We start from the raw sequence: 21,657 nt of genomic DNA, 5'->3' as shown, positions 1-21,657 counted from the left end.
TTCAGTTCTCCCAATACTGCATTGGATCTATTTCATCATTTAATGTTGCTCAGTTAGTAACAAGTGCTAGGCCAGTGGTCGGCAAACTCATTATTCAACAGAGCCAAATATCAACAGTACAATGATTGAAATTTCTTTTGAGAGCCAATTTAAAAAAACAAAAAAAACAAAAAAACAACTTAATCTAATGCCACTTCTTCAAAATAGACTCACCCAGGCCATGGTATTTTGTGGAAGAGCCACACTCAAGGGGCCAAAGAGCCGCGTGTGGCTGGAGAGCCTCAATTTGCTGACCACAGTGCTAGGCAGATGCTCAGTGTGGGGAATAGACAAATAAGTAAGCAAGTCCCTGCCCTCAAAGAGCTCACAGTCTACTGTGGAGAGTAGCAGTGCCCAGCGGCACTGCAATGAGCTGCAGGCTGCTCTGAGCTCCAGACGCCATGCAGAACTTTCACAGGCACAGAGACCACATCATTGGTGATGTCAGGCGAGGTTTACCTCCTGGAAGGAAGCTTCTCCTTGGCTGGGCGAGTCCAAGTTTCATGTCTGTTGTCTAACCCTGATCTGTAGCAGTAGCTCCTTTCACTCTCAGAAGTGCTCCAGGTTGGTTGACACAGTCTACGATTATTTATTACTAGGAGATAGAGAGGGAAAAAACAGTAGGAGGTGAAAGGTGTACAGTTAGAGGAGATGATGGGAAAGAATAAAGGCAGGAATTTTTTTTTTCTTGCGGGGGGGAGGCATGTGAAAATCACTGAGCGTTGATGAAATGTAGAGTGACAAGAGATACAGACAGGAGTGATGTTAAGAATATTGAACATCTGGTATGGCACTAGCCCTGGCCAGTCAGCGTGGATCCCAGCCATGAGTGAGTGGTACAGTTGTTTACATCAGGAAGGGCCTTGAGTTCTAAGGACTTTGGAATTTACTGTGGAACCATAGGGAGCAGGGAAGGTTTTTAAGCAGTGGAGGAGAAGAAGACTGGTTTATTGGACAAAGATTGGCTTAGTCTAGGTCACCAAACAGTAAAGAGAAGGTAAGGGACTTGCTCTGAGTATCTGCCGGACATGTGCATTATTCTAGGTGCTTCTCATGTAGGTCTGGCCCTCATGACAGTCCTGTAATAGGGCCATTGAGGTTGACGGAGGCCAAATCTTCCCCAGTCCCACAGCTGAGAGGCAGAGATGGATCCCGAACTCTACTCTGAATCACTGGACGACCTAGTCTCTCCAACACACCTTCTGCCTCTGCTGAGGACTGCTCTGGTCCAGTTAGAGTGGGCTAGCATAGTGTATGTGCTTACAGTAATTCCCTTTGTCCTTAGCGGGAGGGGGATTGTCACCAAAATAATGGAATGAAGTCAGATGTCCTGGTAGTCACTGAGTATGTTATGATATTCATTAATTCTATAGTCACTTTGGGATATCTAAGTCTTGCATGTTGATTGATCCCCTTCTTTTGCAAGGATTTGTTTTCTTTGCAGATATCTTAGTAGGTGCTTTCCTGCCATCAGACAGACCTGGAATGAAGGCTTGGTACTGCCCCTTCCAAGTGACTTAATTTTAATTCTTTAAGCCTCCGTCTTCTTATTGGTAAAAGGAAACAAATACTACCTCAAAGGTTGCTGTAGGTTAAATTGAGTCAATGCATGTGTGTACCTAACACACATTCAAGAAATGTTTGTTGCTATCACTGAGAATGGGGCCTGGTGCACAGTAGGTGCGATGTGAGCATTTGTTGAATGAATGAATGAATGAGTAAATGAATCATTTAATCTGGAAATGTGTCACCTACCATTTATTTTTATATAACAGCAAGACCATGCTAGATGGTTCACCCCTGAGAGTACTATTTACTTAATTTTTCAGCAAAAGAGCATCATATGGTGTCATTTTAGAAAGTGAGAGGAAACCTCACATGCAGTCTAAATAAGGCTTGTGGTAGAAGCAGGCACACTGTTTTCAGCAACAAGACTTACAGTTTCAGCTCCAACATGTTTCTGGCAACACATGCTGTGAAGGACATTGTCAGGGCTGATGAGGTATTTGGGAGAATATTCCCCCCACCCCACCCTGTCCCCCCAAAAAATCAAATGGAAGAGGGAGAATGAGGGAGAGTTAGAACTACTATAAACAAGGAGACAATAAAAAGAAGCTGTAGAGTTGACGTTTATCAGCATGTGGAACTCCTGTGCCTTGGGGAGGGGACATCTTATGCAGAAAGCCTCAAGCCAAAGCATGGAAGAATGATACCACCATACCCATCATAAAAAATGTGGGATAATGCCGAGACCGGTTTGGCTCAATGGATAGAGCGTCGGCTTGGGGACTGAAGGGTCCCGGGTTCGATTCCGGTCAAGGGCATGTACCTTGGTTGCGGGCATATCCCCAGTAGGGGGTGTGCAAGAGGCAGCTGATCGATGACTCTCTCTCATCGATGTTTCTAACTCTCTATCTCTCTCCCTTCCTCTCTGTACAAAATCAATAAAATATATTTTTTAAAAAAAAATGTGGGATAAGTCAGCAGGGGAAGACACCTGAAATCACAGTTTAAAAAGGAGACTAAAAAAGGAGCAAAATAGATGCTACTGTATAGTATTTGAAGGTGTTAAAAAAAAAGCCAAGAATTATACTTTGTGATTAACAAGTAAATGGAATGACATTTCAAGGCTCTTAAAGTGAAAGACATGTGCCAGCCGAACCCTGCTTCCTTCCACATGGACAGACCCATGCTGAAAGCCTGAATTTCTTCCTGCTATTTAATCCACTTATTTAAAATGTCCTTAGGTTTTCGTTTAGAAAACAAACTGTCTGGGACCTGAAAAAAAAGAAATGTCAAGTCTGATCTCACAAAGGAAATGGAGTAGATCTAGACAGAACCACTTGTATTTCTAAGTGGCCAGGTTCATCCTGGACTTGACCAAAATATATTTCAACACCTGCACTGTCCTGTTACTATCAAAAGGCTATTCCTGTAACATTATCATTATATATATAGTCGCAATCTCATCTTCTGAGTAAGCATAATAGGGAAGTGAGAGTCTCCATCTTAATATCTCTGTACCTTCCTTTTTGTAGGTAGGTACTACCATTTTAATCTCAAAATTACTTAAGAATTGTGTGTCCTCAAATCTTTTAAAGTATTTTTATCCCACTCAGTTATCGCCTAACCAGTCTAACTCCTCTTCTTTAGACATCTGACATTCAAGTCGAATAGCATTTTCAATGCTTTGAACTTCTGCTAGCCTCTCCCATATTTTTGGTTTTGAGGTTCCCTGAACAGAACATGCTTTTCCAGACCAAACATGTGTAGAGAAACATTCTCATCTTTTCCTCTACATGTCAGGTGCTAAGAAATGTTCTCTGGGCTTAAGAGGGAAAGCTAGCAATGAAAGAGCTACCCCCCCAACCCCCACCAAGAGAAGTAATGACTTTCATACTTTCCATTCCACTTCTATGCAGGATTTAGCACTGTGGTAAGTGAGGTGAGAACTGATATAATGTGCCAGTAGTGAGCTTAGGTGAGGCTGGCCAGTGAGTTTGAATGTACTTTGCAAATTCTTCCTTTGCTAAGTGGACTCAGAAAATTTTGTCTAAATCATGGCATCTCAGAGGAATGTTCTGAACCAATAATTGGAAACAACAGTGGACTTCAGCTATATAGTGTAGTTTTACAGCTTTACAATTTGTAGAAACTTGCAAATTAGTGGAAAATTCATTTCCAAAACAAGACTCCCATGTGGAATCAGAAATCATAGCTCCTGATTTTCCAACACCAGACACCTGTGGAGGCCTCTCAGTAAAAACCAAAGGTGTGTTTTATGTGCGTTTTGATTTGTTTAAACTTACTTCCATTGTATTTACTAGAGTCCATTTGGGGTGATAGCTTTTACCCCTACATTCTTTTCTTCCTTAAATAATGCATAATGAAAATAAGTTGCTTTCTGTTGGAATCTTGGGGGTTCGTGAAGGTTTCAAGAAACTAGCTTTTATTTTCTTGAAATTTGTTTTCATGATATGAGAAAATCCTAGTTCTATTTATTATTGTTTTATATGTTTGTTTCTATCCTTGCATAATAGAATGAATGATTCTTAAAAATAATATAATAAAAGCAGAAGCAGGAGGGGGTGAGATTAGTGTAGCTTTGCGGTGAAGCTTGCTGGCACACTGTCTTGGTGCAAGTTCCCCAGAAAGCAGAGCCTGTCGTGAAAGCTGGCGTGTTAGCACTGGGGGCGCAAGCACAGAAAAACAGGAGTGAGGGAGCAAGGAAGAGAGCAGGGAGGCCAGGAGAGCAAACAAAAGGGGTGTGTGTGCGTGTGTGTGTGTGTGCGTGTGTGCACTTTAATAAATATATTTTTATTGATTTCAGAGAGGAAGGGAAAGAGAGATAGAAACATCATTGATGAGGAAGCATCATTGATTGGCTGCCTCCTGCACTCCCCACCCTGGGGATCGAGCCCATAACTCCAACCAGCAATAGAACCGTGACCCCTTGGTTCATAGGCCAACACTCAACCACTGAGCTATCCTGGCTGGGCAAAAAGGCACACGTTTTCACACTGCCACAGCTTTGCAACTAGACTTCTCTAAAGAGCCCTCAGGCAATGCTAGGGCCAGCGCTTGCCATTGGGCCATATTTCTTTGGAGTGTGTCTGGGGCTGCATGGCCATAGGAATGATGAAAGTCATTCCTAGAAGCAAAGGCCAGTGGCCAAAGCCTGAGGGTCAGACAGGCTGACACGAACTGTGATTGGATCTGACTCAGACAACTTACTTATCCTCTTTGTGTCTCAGTTTTGGCACCTGTGAAATGGGAGCAGTAGCAGTCTAGTTTTTCTATTTATTTTTACAAGACTGTTAGGAAAACTTAGTGCCATAGTATACTTAATGCAATTAGAAAGTGCCTGCAAAGGTTAAAAGTGTTTTGTTTTGTTTTTAATCATACTAGCGGTGTTTTCCTAATGTGGAACCTACCAGGTACCTACTTGAAAGGATAGTGTTCATTCTGAGTTAATAAGTTTAGTGTGTTTGTTTACAAAGCAAACAAACAAATACTGCATTTCAGCCATACCCTTAGCAACAGAGGGATAATGCTGTCAATGACTCTCTGAGTCATGCCACTGAGTTTGAGCATAGGACAGCATTTAGGAGTCCAGATTCAAGATAGATGTGTAGAACATTTCAATTCTCAAAATTAACAAAGGAAATGTGATATGCAATTTCCCCCAAATCCATGCAACAATAGGGCAAGAATTAGAATATGAATTCCGTTCCGTACAGAGTCCAGATTCTGAGCGGCAGTCGTGCTGTTCTATCGATAGTTGTGGGTGGTGTAGTATTTCTCCCCTTCCAGTGGCCACGCTTCCACTCTGCCACGCTGTGCCCAAAGGGCATGTCCACTCCGTGCATTCAGAGCTTCTGCAGAGTGTTGACCACTCAAGTTCAAGTGACAGGAGCTCAATGGAGAGGAGTTTCTCTTTCCTAGTTTAGCTCTGTGTGGTCCCAGGTTATGATGCACATCCATGCAAAGCCCTGACAGAGTCATGCTACTGTCCTGGCCTTGGGTACCAATAGGCTGCTCCCAGCTAGTCTACTGCCTTGCCCTGCCAGCCCCATTCAGGCCCACTGTGCTCTGTCCGCACTGGTTTCATTCTTCCCAGCTTGGCTCGGAGGCAGACTGTCTTAGACCCGTGTTCGGCTAACTGTGGCTTGCGAGCCACATGAGGATCTTTGGACCCTCGAGTGTGGCTCTTCCACAAAATACCACAGCCTGGGTGAGCCTATTTTGAAGAAGTGGCATTAGAAGAAGTTTAAGTTTAAAAATGTGGCTCTCAAAAGAAATTTCAATCATTGTACTGTTGATATTTGGCTCTGGTGACTAATAAGTTTGCCTACCACTGCCTTAGACCATTGAGTGAACAAGTGCAGCTTTGAGGCGGGAAGATAAACCCCTATTCTCTCTCTAGTGTCTCCTGACCTTTCTCGTTTGGAATGGCAGGCTGCATGGTGGAGCAGGGTGCACCTTGCTCTGCTTTTATTGGCTACGTTACCACTGGCTATGGTAGGATTGGTTACTGTGGGTGTCAGCTGCCTGAAAACTGTGCTCAGTGTACATTATCTTCCTTCCCATCGTGCTCACAACGCCTTGCTCTACACAGAACAACCTAAGTCTTTGACTTCATGGCCCAAACTGAAGTTATTTTTTCCATTACAAAAAAAAAAAAAAAGAAAAGAAAAGAAAAGAAAAATTCGATGACTTGTAGTCTTTTATGGAGCCAAGCAGTACAAAAATGGATAGTTTATTTTCAGACGATTACCCTCTCTTATAATGATTTATGATAATGCATCTTCTAAGAAATGTCAAATTAACTCCCTATTAGAAGCATTTCCATTTTTAGCTCTTAAAAAAAAATCAAAATATCAAATATTCCTTCAGAAAACATCCAGAAATGTAAGGTTTCCCTGTTTAGAGGCCCTACAATGTGGTACTGTTTCAAGAATTCCATGAGCTCCCACACGCCCTACTCTCCCCAGTAGCACTTTTCTGGTTTTCTTCTAACGGTTTCCTTAAAAAGATCCCATTTCCTGTGCCAGTGCTAATGATTGATTTACACTTCACATTCTATCTTTGATTTTTCTTGTTTTAGTGGTTTCGGTAGCCTAATGTTGCCCATTTTTGCTCATCATTCACTGTGTTCAGACAGTGTTGGATGTCTGCTCTCGGTTTTTAAATAGAAGAAATAATAACTACTACCTAGCTTGAAAAGCTCTCTGGGATTATGGGTTTGGTTAATATCCTCTAAAAACAATTTCAAAAAAATGTAGCAGAAGATTATAAATGACTTTTTATGTGATTGCATCCTCTGGTGCTTTGAAATAAAAACACAATAAAGAGTATGAAAGCGCTTGGTCAGAAAGGCTGGTCCTGAGCGGATGCCATTTACATTTAGATTCAAATAAGTCAGCTTATTTTTTTTTTTCAAACTTTGCTTCAGGTTTTAAATTGAGAAAACATGGAAATTAAAAGTCCTAGTATGCTTAGATACACGTTGAAAAGTTAAAATGCATAAATTCAGTCGGCTCTAAGAATAAATAACTGTGATAACCATAAAGAGTAAGGAAATGTCGTTAGTAATTTTTAATAAAACAATGTCATTGCAACAATTATTATTAAGGTTCATCTAATATGTGGTCCAGGTAAAATAAAGTGGGGCCATTGATGTAATAATGCAAGTGCTGTGCCTTCCAGACCATGGGGTTTGCAAACAAGCCACACCCAAATGTAGAGCCTGATTCCCCCTGTTTGTGAGTGATGGACTAGGAAGCAGTATCTCATAGTGAACAGCTCTTCTACTGGAAATCCAGATCTTTATTTTATTCACAGATGTGTCACGTGGCCAATAACAGTCTGCTTCTTCCTTTCTTTCTTTCTTTCTTTCTTTCTTTCTTTCTTTCTTTCTTTTTAATATATTTTATTGTTTTTCTACAGAGAGGAAGGGAGAGGGATAGAGAGTTAGAAACATCGATGAGAGAGAAACATCGATCAACTGCCTCCTACACACCCCCTCCTGGGGATGTGCCCGCAACCAAGGCACATGCCCTTGACCGGAATCGAACCTGGGACCCTTTAGTCTTTAGTCCGATGCTCTATCCACTGAGCCAAACCAGTCAGGGCAGTCTGTTTCTTTCTGTCATAACATGAGGGCTTCAGCTACAATGCCTTCAGAGACCTTTCCAAGACCAAAATTCTAGGACTCTATTGCACTATATAGCTCTACTTCAAATGACAGTGTGATATCCCCCGGTGCCAGAGTTTGCATCCTAAGAATGCTGCATCAGCATGAGTCCTGTCGAGATCCCTGGAACAGCTCCTGGACAGGGTGGGATTGGGTGGAGATGTGAAAAGTACAATGATGACATTCACATGACAAGGTCCATGTGGGGAGGGCATGCCCCCCGGGATCTTAGTTTCTTTTTCTTCCTTAGTCCAAGAGTGTGTCTAACCACAATGGGTACAGATAGGCCTGTCTGACACATCTATGTTTTAGCTTTTGTGTCAGAAGGAGGCATGCACTCATGTAGATCTGGATTTCTTAATTCTTGGGCAATCTGTATGTTTTATACTTATATAAAAATCTTGAGGAAGAAGTGGATCTAGCATGTGAGTAACAGTGTCCTGGCTGTTATTCAACATATTTTCTTTTTCCTTTTAAAAGTGTGCACTCCTATAGTAACCAGTTTTGACTCACGGTAAAACTTTGAGTTGAGTCCATTTAGAAGCCTTCAAACCATTCTCTGAAAGCTTGATTTTCTTCCTCTTCTAAGTCATCGAATTTTCTGGGAAGGCAATGTATTTAATCAAGCAAATATTATTTATTTTTTGTTAACTAGACTTTTTGGGGGGACTTTGTATGTGCTGCCCTAAAGATACAGAGGCAATTAAAGATCACGAAGATGTGTCCTGTCACAGTCAGTGGAGTTAGTCCTCTAACAACAAGACCTGTCTGGAACCAGAGGCCTGCCTGCAGGAGCCCAGAGCTCAGCCCTGATTAAGGGGAGGTAAGGGGTGGAAGGAGAATTTCAACAAGTAAAAGGCAGGGGGCGTTTCAAATGAAGAGTGTGAATGCATGTGGGATGCACCAGGGCACAGGGAGTGGACTCTGAGACCACAGATGCTCGTGGCAAAATCTCATTGTTTCTTCTCCCCTAGAAAGCAAGCAAAAGCATGAAATAAATGTCACCTCTTATGTGTTCCTGCTTTGTATGTCCTCCAGAAATAAGCATCTGGAACAGTCGTGAATATCTTGGTAAGGAATAGAGGGAGCCACCTGTGTTAGTTAACGTTCAACAGAGAAACAGAACCAACAATATGAATATACTACTATACAAGGAAAAGGATTTATTTTAAGGAATCTTCTCCTGCAGTTATGTAGGCTGAGAAGCCCATGAAGCTGGAGATCCAGGAAAGCCAATAGTTCCAGTACATAAGCTGTCAGGCGTGAGACCCAAGAAGAGCTGATGTCTGAAGGCAGGAAAAGATGAATGTCCCAGATCAACAGTCACGCTGAGAGTGTTTCCTCGTTCTCTCTCAAAGATCAGTGTTGATGTTCTATTCGGGCCTTTCACTAGTTGGATGAGGCTCACCCATATTAGAGAGGGCTGTCTGCTCCACTGCGTATTCCAATTCAAGCCTTAATTTCACCCCAAATACCCTCACAGACACATCAAGAAGGCTATTGGATCAAATATCTGGGCACCATGTGGCCCAGTCATGTAGACATAAAATTAATTGCCCTGCCATGTCTAGATTTTTTAAGGGTTAATTAGAAAGCATCCAGGGACATTCGACAAACCTGATTATTAAATTGGTAGCTCACCAAGGCTCATGGGAGGGTTATTGTTTGTTTGTTTATTTGTTTTTTAATTTTTTTAATTTATGGGGGTCACATTGGTAAGGTTGTAAGTCTGTGATTCTATAATATGTTATCTGTGTATTGCAATGTGTGTTCATCTCCCAAAGTCAAAGCTCTTTCTGTTACCATATATTTAACCCCTTTATCTTTTACTACCTCCTGCCCACACCACGTCTCCTCTGGTAACGATTATACTTTTGTCTGTGTCTGTGAGTTTTTGCTTGTGTGTTCTTGTGTTGCTTTCAGTTTCATATCCCACAAATGAGTGAAATCATATGGTTCCTGTCTCTTTCCATCTGACTTATTTTGCTTAGAATAATATTCTCAAGATCCCTCTCTCTTGTTGCAAATGACAATATTTTATCACTTTCATGGCTTATTAGTATTTCATTGTATATATTTACCACATTTTCCTTATCCAGTCCCCTACCAAAGGATACTTCCATTGTTTTCAGGTATTGACCACCTTGAATAATGCTGCAATGAATAATACTACATTTATCTTGATGGCTCATATTTAACTCTTATCTCAATTTTTTTTGAGAAATCTTCATATTGTTTTCATAGTGGCTATACCAGTTTACATTCCCACCAGCAGTGAATGAGAATTTTTTTTTTCACAATCTCTCCAACAATTGTTATTACATGTCTTGCTGATAATAACCATTCTAACAGGTGTGAGGTGGTATCTCATTATAAGTTGTTTTTTTTTTTAAATCCTCATCCAAGGTTATCTCTTTATTCATTTGAGAGAGAGAGAAAGGGGGTGTAGAGAGAGAGAGAGAAAGAGAGAGAGAACTACTGATATAAAAGAGAAACATAGATTGATTATCTCCATACACATCCCAACTGGGAATTGAACCTGCAATTTAGGTATATGCCATGACTAGGAATCAAATCCACAACTTTGGTGTCCAGGATAACAATTCAAATGACTAAGCCACCTGGCCAGGCTCATGGTAGTTTTGATTTGCATTTCCCTAATAACTAGTGAAGCTGAGAATCTTTTCAGATATCTGTTGGTCATATGTGTCTCTTCTTGGAAGAAGTGTCTATTCAGGACCTCTGCCCATTTTTTAAATGAATTGTTTGTTTTCTTATTGTTAAATTGTTTATATTTTTTGCATATTAATCCTTTATTGAAGGTGTTGTTTGCAAATATCTTCTCCCATTCGTTTCGTTGCATTTTTTGTTTTGTTGATGATTTCCTTTGCTGGGTAGAAGATATTGCCCCACTCACTTATTCTTGCTTTTACTTTCCTTGCCTTTGAAGTTAAATTAATAAAATCCTCTCTAAGACCAAGGTCCATATATTACCTATGTTTTCTTCCATGTAATTTATTGTTTCAGGGTTTATAGTTAGGTCTTTGATCTATTTTGAGTTAATTTTTGTTTAGGTGACAAATAGCTGTCTAGTTTCATTTTTTTGCATGTGGCTTTTCAATTTCCCCAGCACCATTTATTAAAGAGACTTTCTTTTCTCATTTTATGTTTTCGGCTCCTTTGTCAAAAAATATTTGCTCATATACATGTGAGTTTATTTCTGAGCTCTCAATTCTGTTTCATTGGCCTATTTTTCCTGCCAATACTATGCTGTTTTTATTATTGTCACTTTGTAATATAACTTGAAGTCAGGGAGAATGATACCTTTCACTTTATTCTTTGAGAATCATGTTTATTGTAAGCTTCACAATTCCATAGACATTCTGGACAATATTTCAATATCATTGAGATATTGCTAATGACCTGCTTTGGTAATTTTTGACACTTGCAGAATTGATAGTTAATTCATCATTATGATTCAGACTATATGTTCTGGAGGTTTAGAGCATATTCTACCCTGTTTCCTCAAAAATAGGACAGTGTCTTATATTAAGTTTTTCTCCCAAAGTTGCGCTAGGTCTTATTTTCAGGGGATGTCTTATCTTTCCATGCACTAGGTCTTATTTTCGGAGGATGTCTTATTTTCGGGGAAACACGGTAGAAAGCCAGGCTGCCTGGCCTTAAATCCTAGACCTGCCTTTTAAGAGCTTGTAACCTTAAGCATCTAGTTTAAATTATTTGCCTCTCTATTTGAAATTGTAAAATGAGGTAACAATACCTAAATCATGGTTTTTATGAAGATTGAATCAGATAATATGCATTAGTGAATGTAAAGAGACAGATGATGGGGATATAGAATCTATTCAATAAAATAGTTATGCCTAAAGCAACTTAAATTTTATTCTAAAATGCTGTTTCAGCCTTGGCTCAATATTACTTAAGCACTGGTACTTTGTGAGTAAAGAGTCCTTATCAAGAGCAGTATATTGAATATGCTTAATTAGCATACATTTTGGATAGACTAAAACCAAAACTCCAAAGCCTTCATTGGCTTGAAAACAACTCCAGATTTAGCAAATGAGTTAGAGAAGATGAAATAGAAAGTAACACATTTATAGAATGTGCACAGGCAGTGGAGTATTTGATTCACTTCACTACTTCTGTGCAATTTAGTTTGTTATCGTCAGAGAAACTGTCCATATTTTAAATGGTTCTTTGGCATCTTAGCTTTAAAAACATTTGCAAACAAACCAACAGTGGGCGGGGGTGGAGAAATGCTAAGTGATGCTTTGTCAGGACTTGAGTTGTCAGGAATAACTGGAGGATTGACTGGGGCCAAGACTGTCTTTGGGTTGAAGGTGATCGATCACCTGACTGATGGAAAAGCAGCTTTGGGTAAGTCCCTGGGACTCAGGGCTCTTGAGCCAGATGACAAAGCCCCCAAAATGTCCAGCTGGTCTTTTCTACTTCTTATTTGCCTTACCAGCCACATCATTCCGTTAGTGGTGTCCTATCTGGTTAGGTAAGTTTGTTGGCATAACATGAGATCTATTTGCAGGGTGATGGGTGAAGAAATGTTTAGTGCTTTGAACTTAACTTTGTGAGTGCTTCAGTGTCCTTGGGGCGGTCTTGATTCACACAGCTGATGTTGATTTGACTCTCCAGGCACCCACTGCTGCTGATTGCAGGTCACAGGCTTTGGTGTGTCCCCAAAGAGTTTGTGCAACCCTCTTGGGCTACTAGCTGATAGGTGATGAAATGCAACATCTAAATAACACATTTTTTTTTTAATTTTGATGGCATATAACATGTCTATTTTACTTTGTGTTTGCACCTCCATCAATTATACTTTTTCTGCCTAAAAAGTAATTATTCAGATTTTCACGTTCCCATGTCTGAAATTAGTCTGCCTGTGAAAGTATTTTTTGCTTTGAAGCTGGCTGTATTAGTCCATTTGATTAATTCCTTGGGAATTTTTTTCCTTTAAAGAAAAAAAAAAAAAGGAATGCCTTGCCTATTTATCAAGTGACTAAAGATAGCTGAGGATTAAGTCTGAATAGAGTGATTACTGCTTTCAAAAACCAAATAATGGAAAGTATTTTGTTGTTACTGCTCTTGCTTGAACTGTTGCCTCATCCTGCAATTGCCCCGCCTGGTGAATTTCCAACTCCCATCTTGTTCCTAACTTGTAACCTTGTGTATGAGTTTCTGTGCATTCGTAATACTTATTTATTCTGCCTTTGAAAAACTTCTGAGAGGGAAATTTAAGAATCAAGCCTGCATATTTTTATTGTTATTATTATTATTCTTAGCTATGGATGTAGCAGCGCATGCTTTTTTTCAAATATTATTATCGAGTTAAAATTTTTAATCATAAAGCTATTGTAATGAAGCCAGTGTTAGTCTATTATGAAAACTCTGCACTTTTTCTTTTTTTGAGAACTAAACCCAGAATGCATTGAGCTGTGCCTTAGTTTATTTTCCATTATCTTTCCACTCCCCACCCTCCCGAAATCATGCCATTCATTTAATACTTCATTACAACTGAACTGCAATATGTATACAGGGTATGCAAAATGAGCCATTCTGTTTTAAAACAGATTGCAGATGAAAGGAAACCATTCATTTCTTGCTTGCTTGCTGTAATTACTAGAGCACTAATTACTCCAAATCACTGACATCCAGGGTCAGGAAGATGACAACAGAAACATCAAAGAAAAAGATGTGGCTCACTCACGAGGACAGCTTTTCCATATTCCCAACCACAGTATTTTTTTTTTTCTCCTTTTTTTTCTTTTCCTTTTACGGCTACTGTTTACCACTGTAGCTTGGAGTTTCCAGTTTGATGGTGAAAAACAAACAAACAAACAAACAAACAAACAAACAGAAAGCCCCGCGCACAGTTGAGATTGCTGAATGTTTACTATTATTTCATTCGCAGTTTGACGGTGAGAACATGTATATGAGCATGACAGAGCCGAGCCAGGACTACGTGCCAGCCAGCCAGGTGGGTTAATTAATCTTCTCTGCCTTGTTTCAAATTGTAATTAAACAAATTCAAAGAGTTGCATTGCAAATGAGTAGCACTATCAGTAACTGCCGCAATCAGGAATAATCATAATTTATAAACAAAGCATTTAAGCCTTGTTTCCAGTTAATGAGATAGAGCTGATAAAACACCGGAGTTGGCATTTGTTGAAAGATACTACCTTGTTTCCCCTCCAGAATGGCAAGCAGCTGTTTTGCCAGCATGATCTTCCCTAAACAGTTGTTTTACCTTTAGGAAATAAAGTCTTTACAGGTGCAGGTTATTTGTGCTTCTGACTAGAGACAAGTTAATCATTTTAAGCTACACATGCCACAAATAGCTTTAATTATCCACTGTTGGGGCAGTTTTCAAGAAAAGGGTATGTTTATAACCAACATCGCGTGGCCGATGAGCTCTAGATGGCTGCTTTCAGAATCTACGGGGTGGGTAGCTTTCAAGCCAAAATGCATGATATGATTGAAATCTTTCAAGGGCACGTTTGTATCCATTTCACTGGGAATGGTTGACACGGTATTTAATCATGAGAAGTGACAACAAAAGTCCAAAGAAAATGTAAATGGATACATTTATAAAAGTCAGTGCTTGGCTATTTATTTTTAGATACTTAAGACCAGGCCCTTCAGTCCAGTAAGGGCATTTAAAGCAAAAATTATAACTGCCCTAGAGTGCCAGTATAACATACTGTGTAAGAACACAGTAAGCAAATATAAATGAATGACACAAGACGCGAGGGGGAAGAGGGAAGGAGGGCATGTACTGGGGCCTGGCGGGTAGGGGAGGTCCCGGGGAATGTCGATGAGGAGAGAACTGAGACATATGTACTACTATTTGTAATACTTTAAACAATAAAATAAAATTTAAGATGACCTGGATCTTATAAATCCTATAAAAGATTCCAGATCATGTCCCAATACATGGGGGGGGGGGGGGGGGGAAGATAACTAAAATAAATGAATGAAAGTGAGGGTGAGTTCATAAGAGCATTGGGGGCACTTGAACATATTTTTTTCCTAGAAGACTGTAAAACCATGGTAGCTTGGAGTTTCCTGTAACAATGACTATGGTGAAAACTGTCGTTTCCACTACCTCTACATAACTACCCAAATAGATTTGTTAACTGGGAGGGGTGGGGGCAGAGGAGATTAGAAAACTTCTATTGTTCTTCTTGGCAGTTGTCAGTGAATGAAATCTAATGTATATATAAAGGGTGCCCTCTGTGGGGCTTTGAAATTGCCCTAAGAACAAAATGCCTTGTGTTTAACTCAAAACAGAGGCAGGCCTGCCTCTCCGTGAACTTTGCATTTAGAAGTCATTATGATCACTGCCTCCTCTGGCAGACAATTCTAGAAACCACACTATATTGTTCGGAGGAGAAGGTCATGGTGAAGTTCAAAGATCCAGACAACATTTCCTTCCATTCAACGGAGTTGATCATGCTCAGAATACCTCTGGAAGGCCGAGCTTTGCATTTAAAATTCTTACTGAACTGAATTCATGCGGCTAAGTAGCCTCCCAGATCCATAGGTGGTTCCAGAATAGGACTGTTTGATTAAAAAATGAAAAATGTTACTATTAATTTTCTTCTAACCATCAATCCCAAAACTGTACTGACAAGTTTAGTATTACTATTAGATTAGAGCAGCCCAGTATCATCTCGCTGGTGCCTTTAGGGTTTTGAAGTGTAGGGGCTAATTGAATTTGTTTGAAACAGTAGAAACACAAACTCAATAAATGATTGCAGTTATAAAGCAGCTGCTCCCTCTCAGAGAATCATTATGTCCTTCTTAAAGACTTTTGGATAAAGGATTAGAAATTCAATGCATATACATCACAATAGCTTGGGTCCTAAGATTTTTTTAAATTTAAGTACAACAGATAATAGTAAGCCCTGACTAAAAGCAAATAGCTAACAATATTTTTCTTAACATTTCAGTCAGGAGTTACCAAGAATATAAAAATGTATGAAAGAGTAAAGAGCTCCAAATATGTTGTCTTTGTAAGATATGGCAGGTTTGTGTGCCAGAACCAAACTATTTTCTAATAACAGAGCATATCTGAAAACATTTTTAGAATGTACTGCTTTTAAAAAAATAGACTAATATAAAATAATACATTCTCTGGAGGTAGGGAGGGGGATAAATCTTGCAAATTACATAAATTCAATGGCCTTTGCTAAATTTTGCACTTAACATTTCTTTTGTTGACTGTAATATAGTGTGTTCAAGAATCCGTTACCTGGTATTCTTTTAGGGACTTTTAATCAATTTACCCCTTTCAGCAACCATAAATAAAATTTTAGTCATCCTGCAGGGGGAAAAAAAAAAATTTTTGTTCTTTTTTCCTACATAACATCAAACATCTGCATAGTTTAGTAATCCAAGACAACTCACCTCATAGCATCACTCAACAATTATAATTCCTGTTCAATTTTCAAATCAGTACATGCTCTGGGACTTACAGACTAAGTTGCTAAGTAGGAACATATGGTGCACTACTGCTCCTGTGATGTTGCTGCAAGCAAATAGCATAATTCTAAACTTGAAATGATTTTTATAGAAAGCCAATGCTGGAATAGCTCCAGCAATGGAAGCACACTGTAAAAATTAATGATATTCTTTTAGACATATCCCAAAGGGCTCTTTGGCGCTATCTACTGCATGCATTCTATACCTCTTGAGTGGGTATGGAATCCTTAAAATATTTTGCATATAATTTTGTATTAATAGGCAGCTTTTAAATTGACTATACCACCACATAATAAGCCTGACAAGTATGTAATAAAAGCTCATGACATTTCCACTCTTCTCTGGTTCCATTCTTGGAATATTGGCTATTTTCTCCTCTAATGGCTAAAGTGGGCTGGCCACTCAGTGCTTTAATTCAAACACCATTTTAAAAAGTTCTTACTCTGGATAGAACTTGAACCATGCAGTGCCAGATTTCTTTGTGTCTTTCCAGACCCTGACTAAGAGGACCCACATTGCTCCACACCTCATGAAATCGCAGGCTCCCTCCTGCAGAGTTTGTGGGGAAGAGTGAGTGGCTAATGAAAGGAAAGCCAACTGAAGAGAGGCTAATTCACTCCCTTCTTATCCCTAACCTGTCATATTTGATTGACCATGTGCCAGAATACATAACAATGAGGCAGAGAGGGTGGGCTTCTCCCCTAAACTCCAACTCTTCTCCACATTTCCCAGACCCTCTCAGATTCTCATGCGATGAGGTTCTTCTCTTTCCCTAAAAAATCCCAGGCCCTTTCTCCAGGCACTAGAATCATACAATAGTATCTTCTGTAGCCTCACCTGTGATTGCACTCAAGCTGTAAATGTTCATTTGAATTGCTTACATCAAAGGAAACAGAGGAGGAGTCTGGTATTTTTGTTTGTTTGTTGGTTGGTTGGTTGGTTGGTTGTTGTGCTTTGTTTTTTGTTTTTGTGTGTGTGTGTGTGTGTGTGTTGTGTGTGTGTGTGTGTGTGTGTGTGTGTGTCTTTTATCAGAACTTCCTAGGACACAAAGGTTGGTTACTTATGTTTGCTTTTGAATATGTGCCATTACTTTTTCTCATTCTTCTTCCTTCTCTAGCAGTCCCCAGAATATCATTTTCCATGGTCCCCAGAATATCATATTTCAAGTTTTTCGCATGCACTGGCAACCCATTTCACCACTTCTCTGACCCAGGAAGCCCTCTCCTTTATCCCTCCTTTGGGATCCTGTGGGAAAAAATTGTTGAAAAGGACTGGTCTTTTTATATAAGAGATAATTGCTTAATAGTGGGAATCAGAAGATTTTTCTGCTGTCAAGTCATGAAGAAGCTTTGATTACTTGATTGGAACATATTTCAATAAGTCACTTCCTTCTTGACCTTGGCCTCTATTTCACTAAACCATTTCCTTCTGTTTGGTTTCCATCCTTATTCTTTTGCTTTGTTCATTCCTTCCCTTCTTAGTTTCCTTTCTTCCTCCTTCTTTCCATGAACACTTAAGTATCCCTTCAGTATGAACTAAATTTTTCTTCTTAATTCTGAGCATCATAGCAAACTCAAAACATTAAATGTCCTGAACTGAGAAGCCCATTTTAGATGATTTTCAGGTTATGATCAGGTTTCTCTCTGCTTCTTTTCTCTTACCTCACTGAAATGTTCTCTTACCTGGGCCCTCAAATCTCAATGTTAAAAAATAACAATGATAAAATAGACAATATTATTTTTTCCCCTAGAATTACACATCTAACTGAGCATTGGACATGCATTTCAAATCACACATTTTGAATAGAATCTAGGGCAGCTCTCTCATGTGAGCTTGGGGTTTGATTTAACTTCACTGGACACCTGTCCCTAACAATAGCTCAGACTCAACATATCAATGCATCAAAATCAAAACTCATCATTTTCAGCCAACTCTCTCACACCCTATACTTCTTTTTCCTATATTGCCTGGAGTCATAACAGTTCACACCACCTACCGAATATCCCAAGACAGAAACTTGGACAGTCTCCCTTATCACTCAGCCCTGAGTTAATTGCAGATAGTGTTGATTCACCTTTTTGCATAACTTTTAAATCTGACTCCTCTTTTCCTTATACGTAATTACTGCTTGAGTTCTGGGCCCCACGGTTTCTCATTAACTCATCTCATCATATCCCACTTTTACCTTTCCATTTCTCCTCTCACTGTCTCTGAATGGTCCATGTTTCTTCCCTGCTCACACACCTCCATGCCTCTAGTATGTGTAGGTCGGAATCATCCAGGCACCTATTTGCCCCTCAGTGGCATGTAACATCCTAAAACTGGTACCGATTTCCTTTTCTTTGCCCACCTGATTATGAGCTTTGGAAGGTAGGACTCGCTCTTGTTTCTCTCTGGATCACCTGTGCTCTACAATAACACATCAGAGGTATGCAGCATTCTTTTGTTGAAAGATGAGTAAATTAATTCAAATATTTTGTGTACATTTTTAAATCACATTAATACTTTGAATTTTTTTGTATGCAATGATTTTCAGCTCAGCATTATAAACAGTTAGCAAATCTGGCCCTGCCCATCCCATTCTACTAGCCTCCCTCTGTCTGGTATCAGCACCTCTACACAATAATGAAAGGCACCAGCTCTCTTGCTTTTTCAGAGAATCATTTCAAGTACAAGTCTCAAATAATTAGCGTGATGCTAAACTAGATAATAGTAGGCAGTTATTGTTGCAATAACACCATGTTTGTCATCAGCAATACAAATGCTGTAGAACCAAAAGGACTCTCCACCTTCATTTTTGTACACTATTTTATTAAATCTATTAGACTAGACTTACAATGTTCTGAGTTTGCAAACATGTATATAATAACTACCTAATATATCTATATTTTTTTAATTACATGTTTTCCTCATGAGAATATTCTCCAGGTTAAAATGTAAATGAGGTATAACAAAAGGGCCTAGAAAGTATATTTCTAAGAGCATTTTTGGGGGGAGAAAAAAATTCTTGACTATGGGCCATAAAATTTCCATGATCATGACATAAATTTAAACTATAAATTAGACCAATTACTTTTAGATTGGCTCCTTTTGGCAGACATTTCAGGAGTAAAGTCAACTTGACTTTTTGACCACTGACCCAATAAAATGGCAGAGCTGCTGCGCTTTGAGTAATCTAGTTAGCCCAACAAAGTCTGGCATCTTAACAAGCTCAAACTAGTTACTCAAACCAGTCTTCAGTGTAACATTCAAATGATTACTCTGCACAGTCCCGGAGGTATTCATTACAGACAAAATTGCTCTTGTTGCCTTGCATACAAGCTGAGTTTTCAATGGGAAATGAAAGGATGCCTGGAAAAATAGGCCACCTAATTAAGTTAAACTACTCTAGCATTTGGCTTGACATCTTCATTACTCAAAATTAAAAAGATGCTTCACTTGAGCACACAAGTTACTATTGTTTATGTTGTTTTCTTCCTAAATTGGCTTCTTACATGGAAGTCTGTTTTTCAGAATTATATCTTGAAATAGCTCACATATTTCTTACAGTTTATAAAAATGTCTTAATAGCTGTATGGATACTGAAAACGGGCACCATACAAATATATATCTTAGGGCTCTCGATAGTCAAACACACATCCGTCTTTCTGCATATTTTCTTGATCATTTATGTATTGGTGAGGGTGAACTTCAGATGATTCTTTACCCAAGTCTTTATTATTTATTATTATTTTTTCTTTTAGTTTTGGGTTTAGACTGCGAGCTATAAATGATCATTTCACATGAGAAATATGAATTCTTCAAACAAAATTTAAGTGGACCATAAAATTTAAGCTGAAATTCATTTGTCCAGTAGAAGTGTTTTATATCAACCTCTTTAATGGAGCTATTTCAGGAACATTTTAAAACATAAACACATGTAGAGCGCACCATCTACTGATTGCCAGTTCCTACTCATTGACACTAATGAGGCTGCTGACAGGTTAAATGTTGTGTATCATATACATTTCCAAGCTGTGGGATTTGTGAACATAAGACTCATTTTTTATTTCAGAAAATGAATGTTTGTTGCTGATAGGCTCAAGAATTTTATTATAATTGTCTAACAATATGAATTTTCAAGCATTGGAAAAACAAATTTCAGGGACAAAAATCATGAAAATATCTGAATGGAATAGCATGGTGGTAACAACAGATTCTCAAAGTATCAAGCCCCCGTTAGAAGATTATTTGCTCAGCGGGAAGCTGTCAAATGACCGCAGGACATTGAGGCACTGGGGAGAAGTGTGTGGCTCTAGTACACAGCCTGGCCAGCTAGGCAGCTGCAGTTGATGCGTTTTGAAGACAGTCCTTTGGCTTGTTTAGAATTGTATTTGGAATATTTCTTTTAATGTTAGTGCACAGGAACAATTACAAAAAATTAAGTGATCCTCCCTGTTAAATTTTTCAATGCATAACATTCTCAATACTTTTCTGGCACTTACTCTAAAAAACCTGTCATTAAAGAATGTCTAAAAACAAATGTAACATTTAACTTAAGATAGTAGTATGTTGAACAATGTCATCTGTCTTCATTTCCAAGGGACTTAAAAATAGTTCTAAACAAACCCTCAAATTTTAATATGCCAATATATCAACGAAACACGATTTTGCCCATTTTCAGTATTAGAGCACTGAGGCTTGGAAAAGCTGAGGTATTTTCCGCCCACCTGCGTCTCTTCTGAGACATCCTTCTTACATCCTCGTCTGTCAACCAGACACCTTCAAAAAAGTGTCAAGTTTCCCTTTGCAGTTTCGGTTCCTCGGTTTGGGAGCAGATTTAGTGAGACTTCCCAGAAACACAAAAAAGGTTTCAGTTTAATCTTCCTCTATATCCGTATTCTTTTTCTTTTCTCCTGTGCTTTTTCTGATCTGCGTTATTTCACAGTTAGGATATAAAAATGTATACCTGTCACGCTAATGGTTTGAAAGTCATTGGTGACTGTCTGGGAAAATGAACTCTGTCCATTCCTTGCTGCTAATAAGTTATGATGACTGACCCTTTCACTAGCAAACAAGCGACTTCTGAGTCCTACCTAGCATCCGAGTATTCAGATGGAATGGCTTGGTCTGAAACTAACAAGGGATCTCGATGGTCACGAGCTGAGGCCAGGGATGAAGGCTTCCCTGGATGCAGCTGGGCTTTCGGCATTTTAGGAGAAGCTAACCCACTGTGGGTTTATTTTCTGAACTCACAAAGCAAGCAAGTGGCCTGAGAGGAATGGTGGTTGGGACAGGCAATAAGACTGCTGTGGTGTAAGGGCAGCAGCCCTCTATGGAAGTTGCCTGTAGGGACAGTCTGGACTCATCTGGACCCTGAGCATCCAGCTGTTTATTTCTTATTCCCTGACTTCAGTTAAACCTCCTAC

General features: G+C 39.3%; 1 protein-coding gene across 1 annotated transcript in view; it reads left to right on the top strand.

Annotated features, from left to right (window-relative positions):
- Positions 1-21,657, top strand: part of TOX (thymocyte selection associated high mobility group box) — a 300,985-nt gene that overhangs the window by 139,160 nt on the left and 140,168 nt on the right. Inside the window, exon 2 of the mRNA XM_036436987.2 lies at positions 13,677-13,742. Coding sequence (XP_036292880.1) covers positions 13,677-13,742 — 66 coding nt within the window. The remainder of the gene's footprint in view (positions 1-13,676; positions 13,743-21,657) is intronic.

The sequence above is a fragment of the Pipistrellus kuhlii genome, unplaced genomic scaffold, assembly GCF_014108245.1.
Source record: "Pipistrellus kuhlii isolate mPipKuh1 unplaced genomic scaffold, mPipKuh1.p scaffold_m20_p_14, whole genome shotgun sequence".
Taxonomy (NCBI): domain Eukaryota; kingdom Metazoa; phylum Chordata; class Mammalia; order Chiroptera; family Vespertilionidae; genus Pipistrellus; species Pipistrellus kuhlii.
The sequence above is the reverse complement of the archived record's forward strand: the minus strand, read 5'-3'. Positions and strand labels throughout refer to the sequence as shown.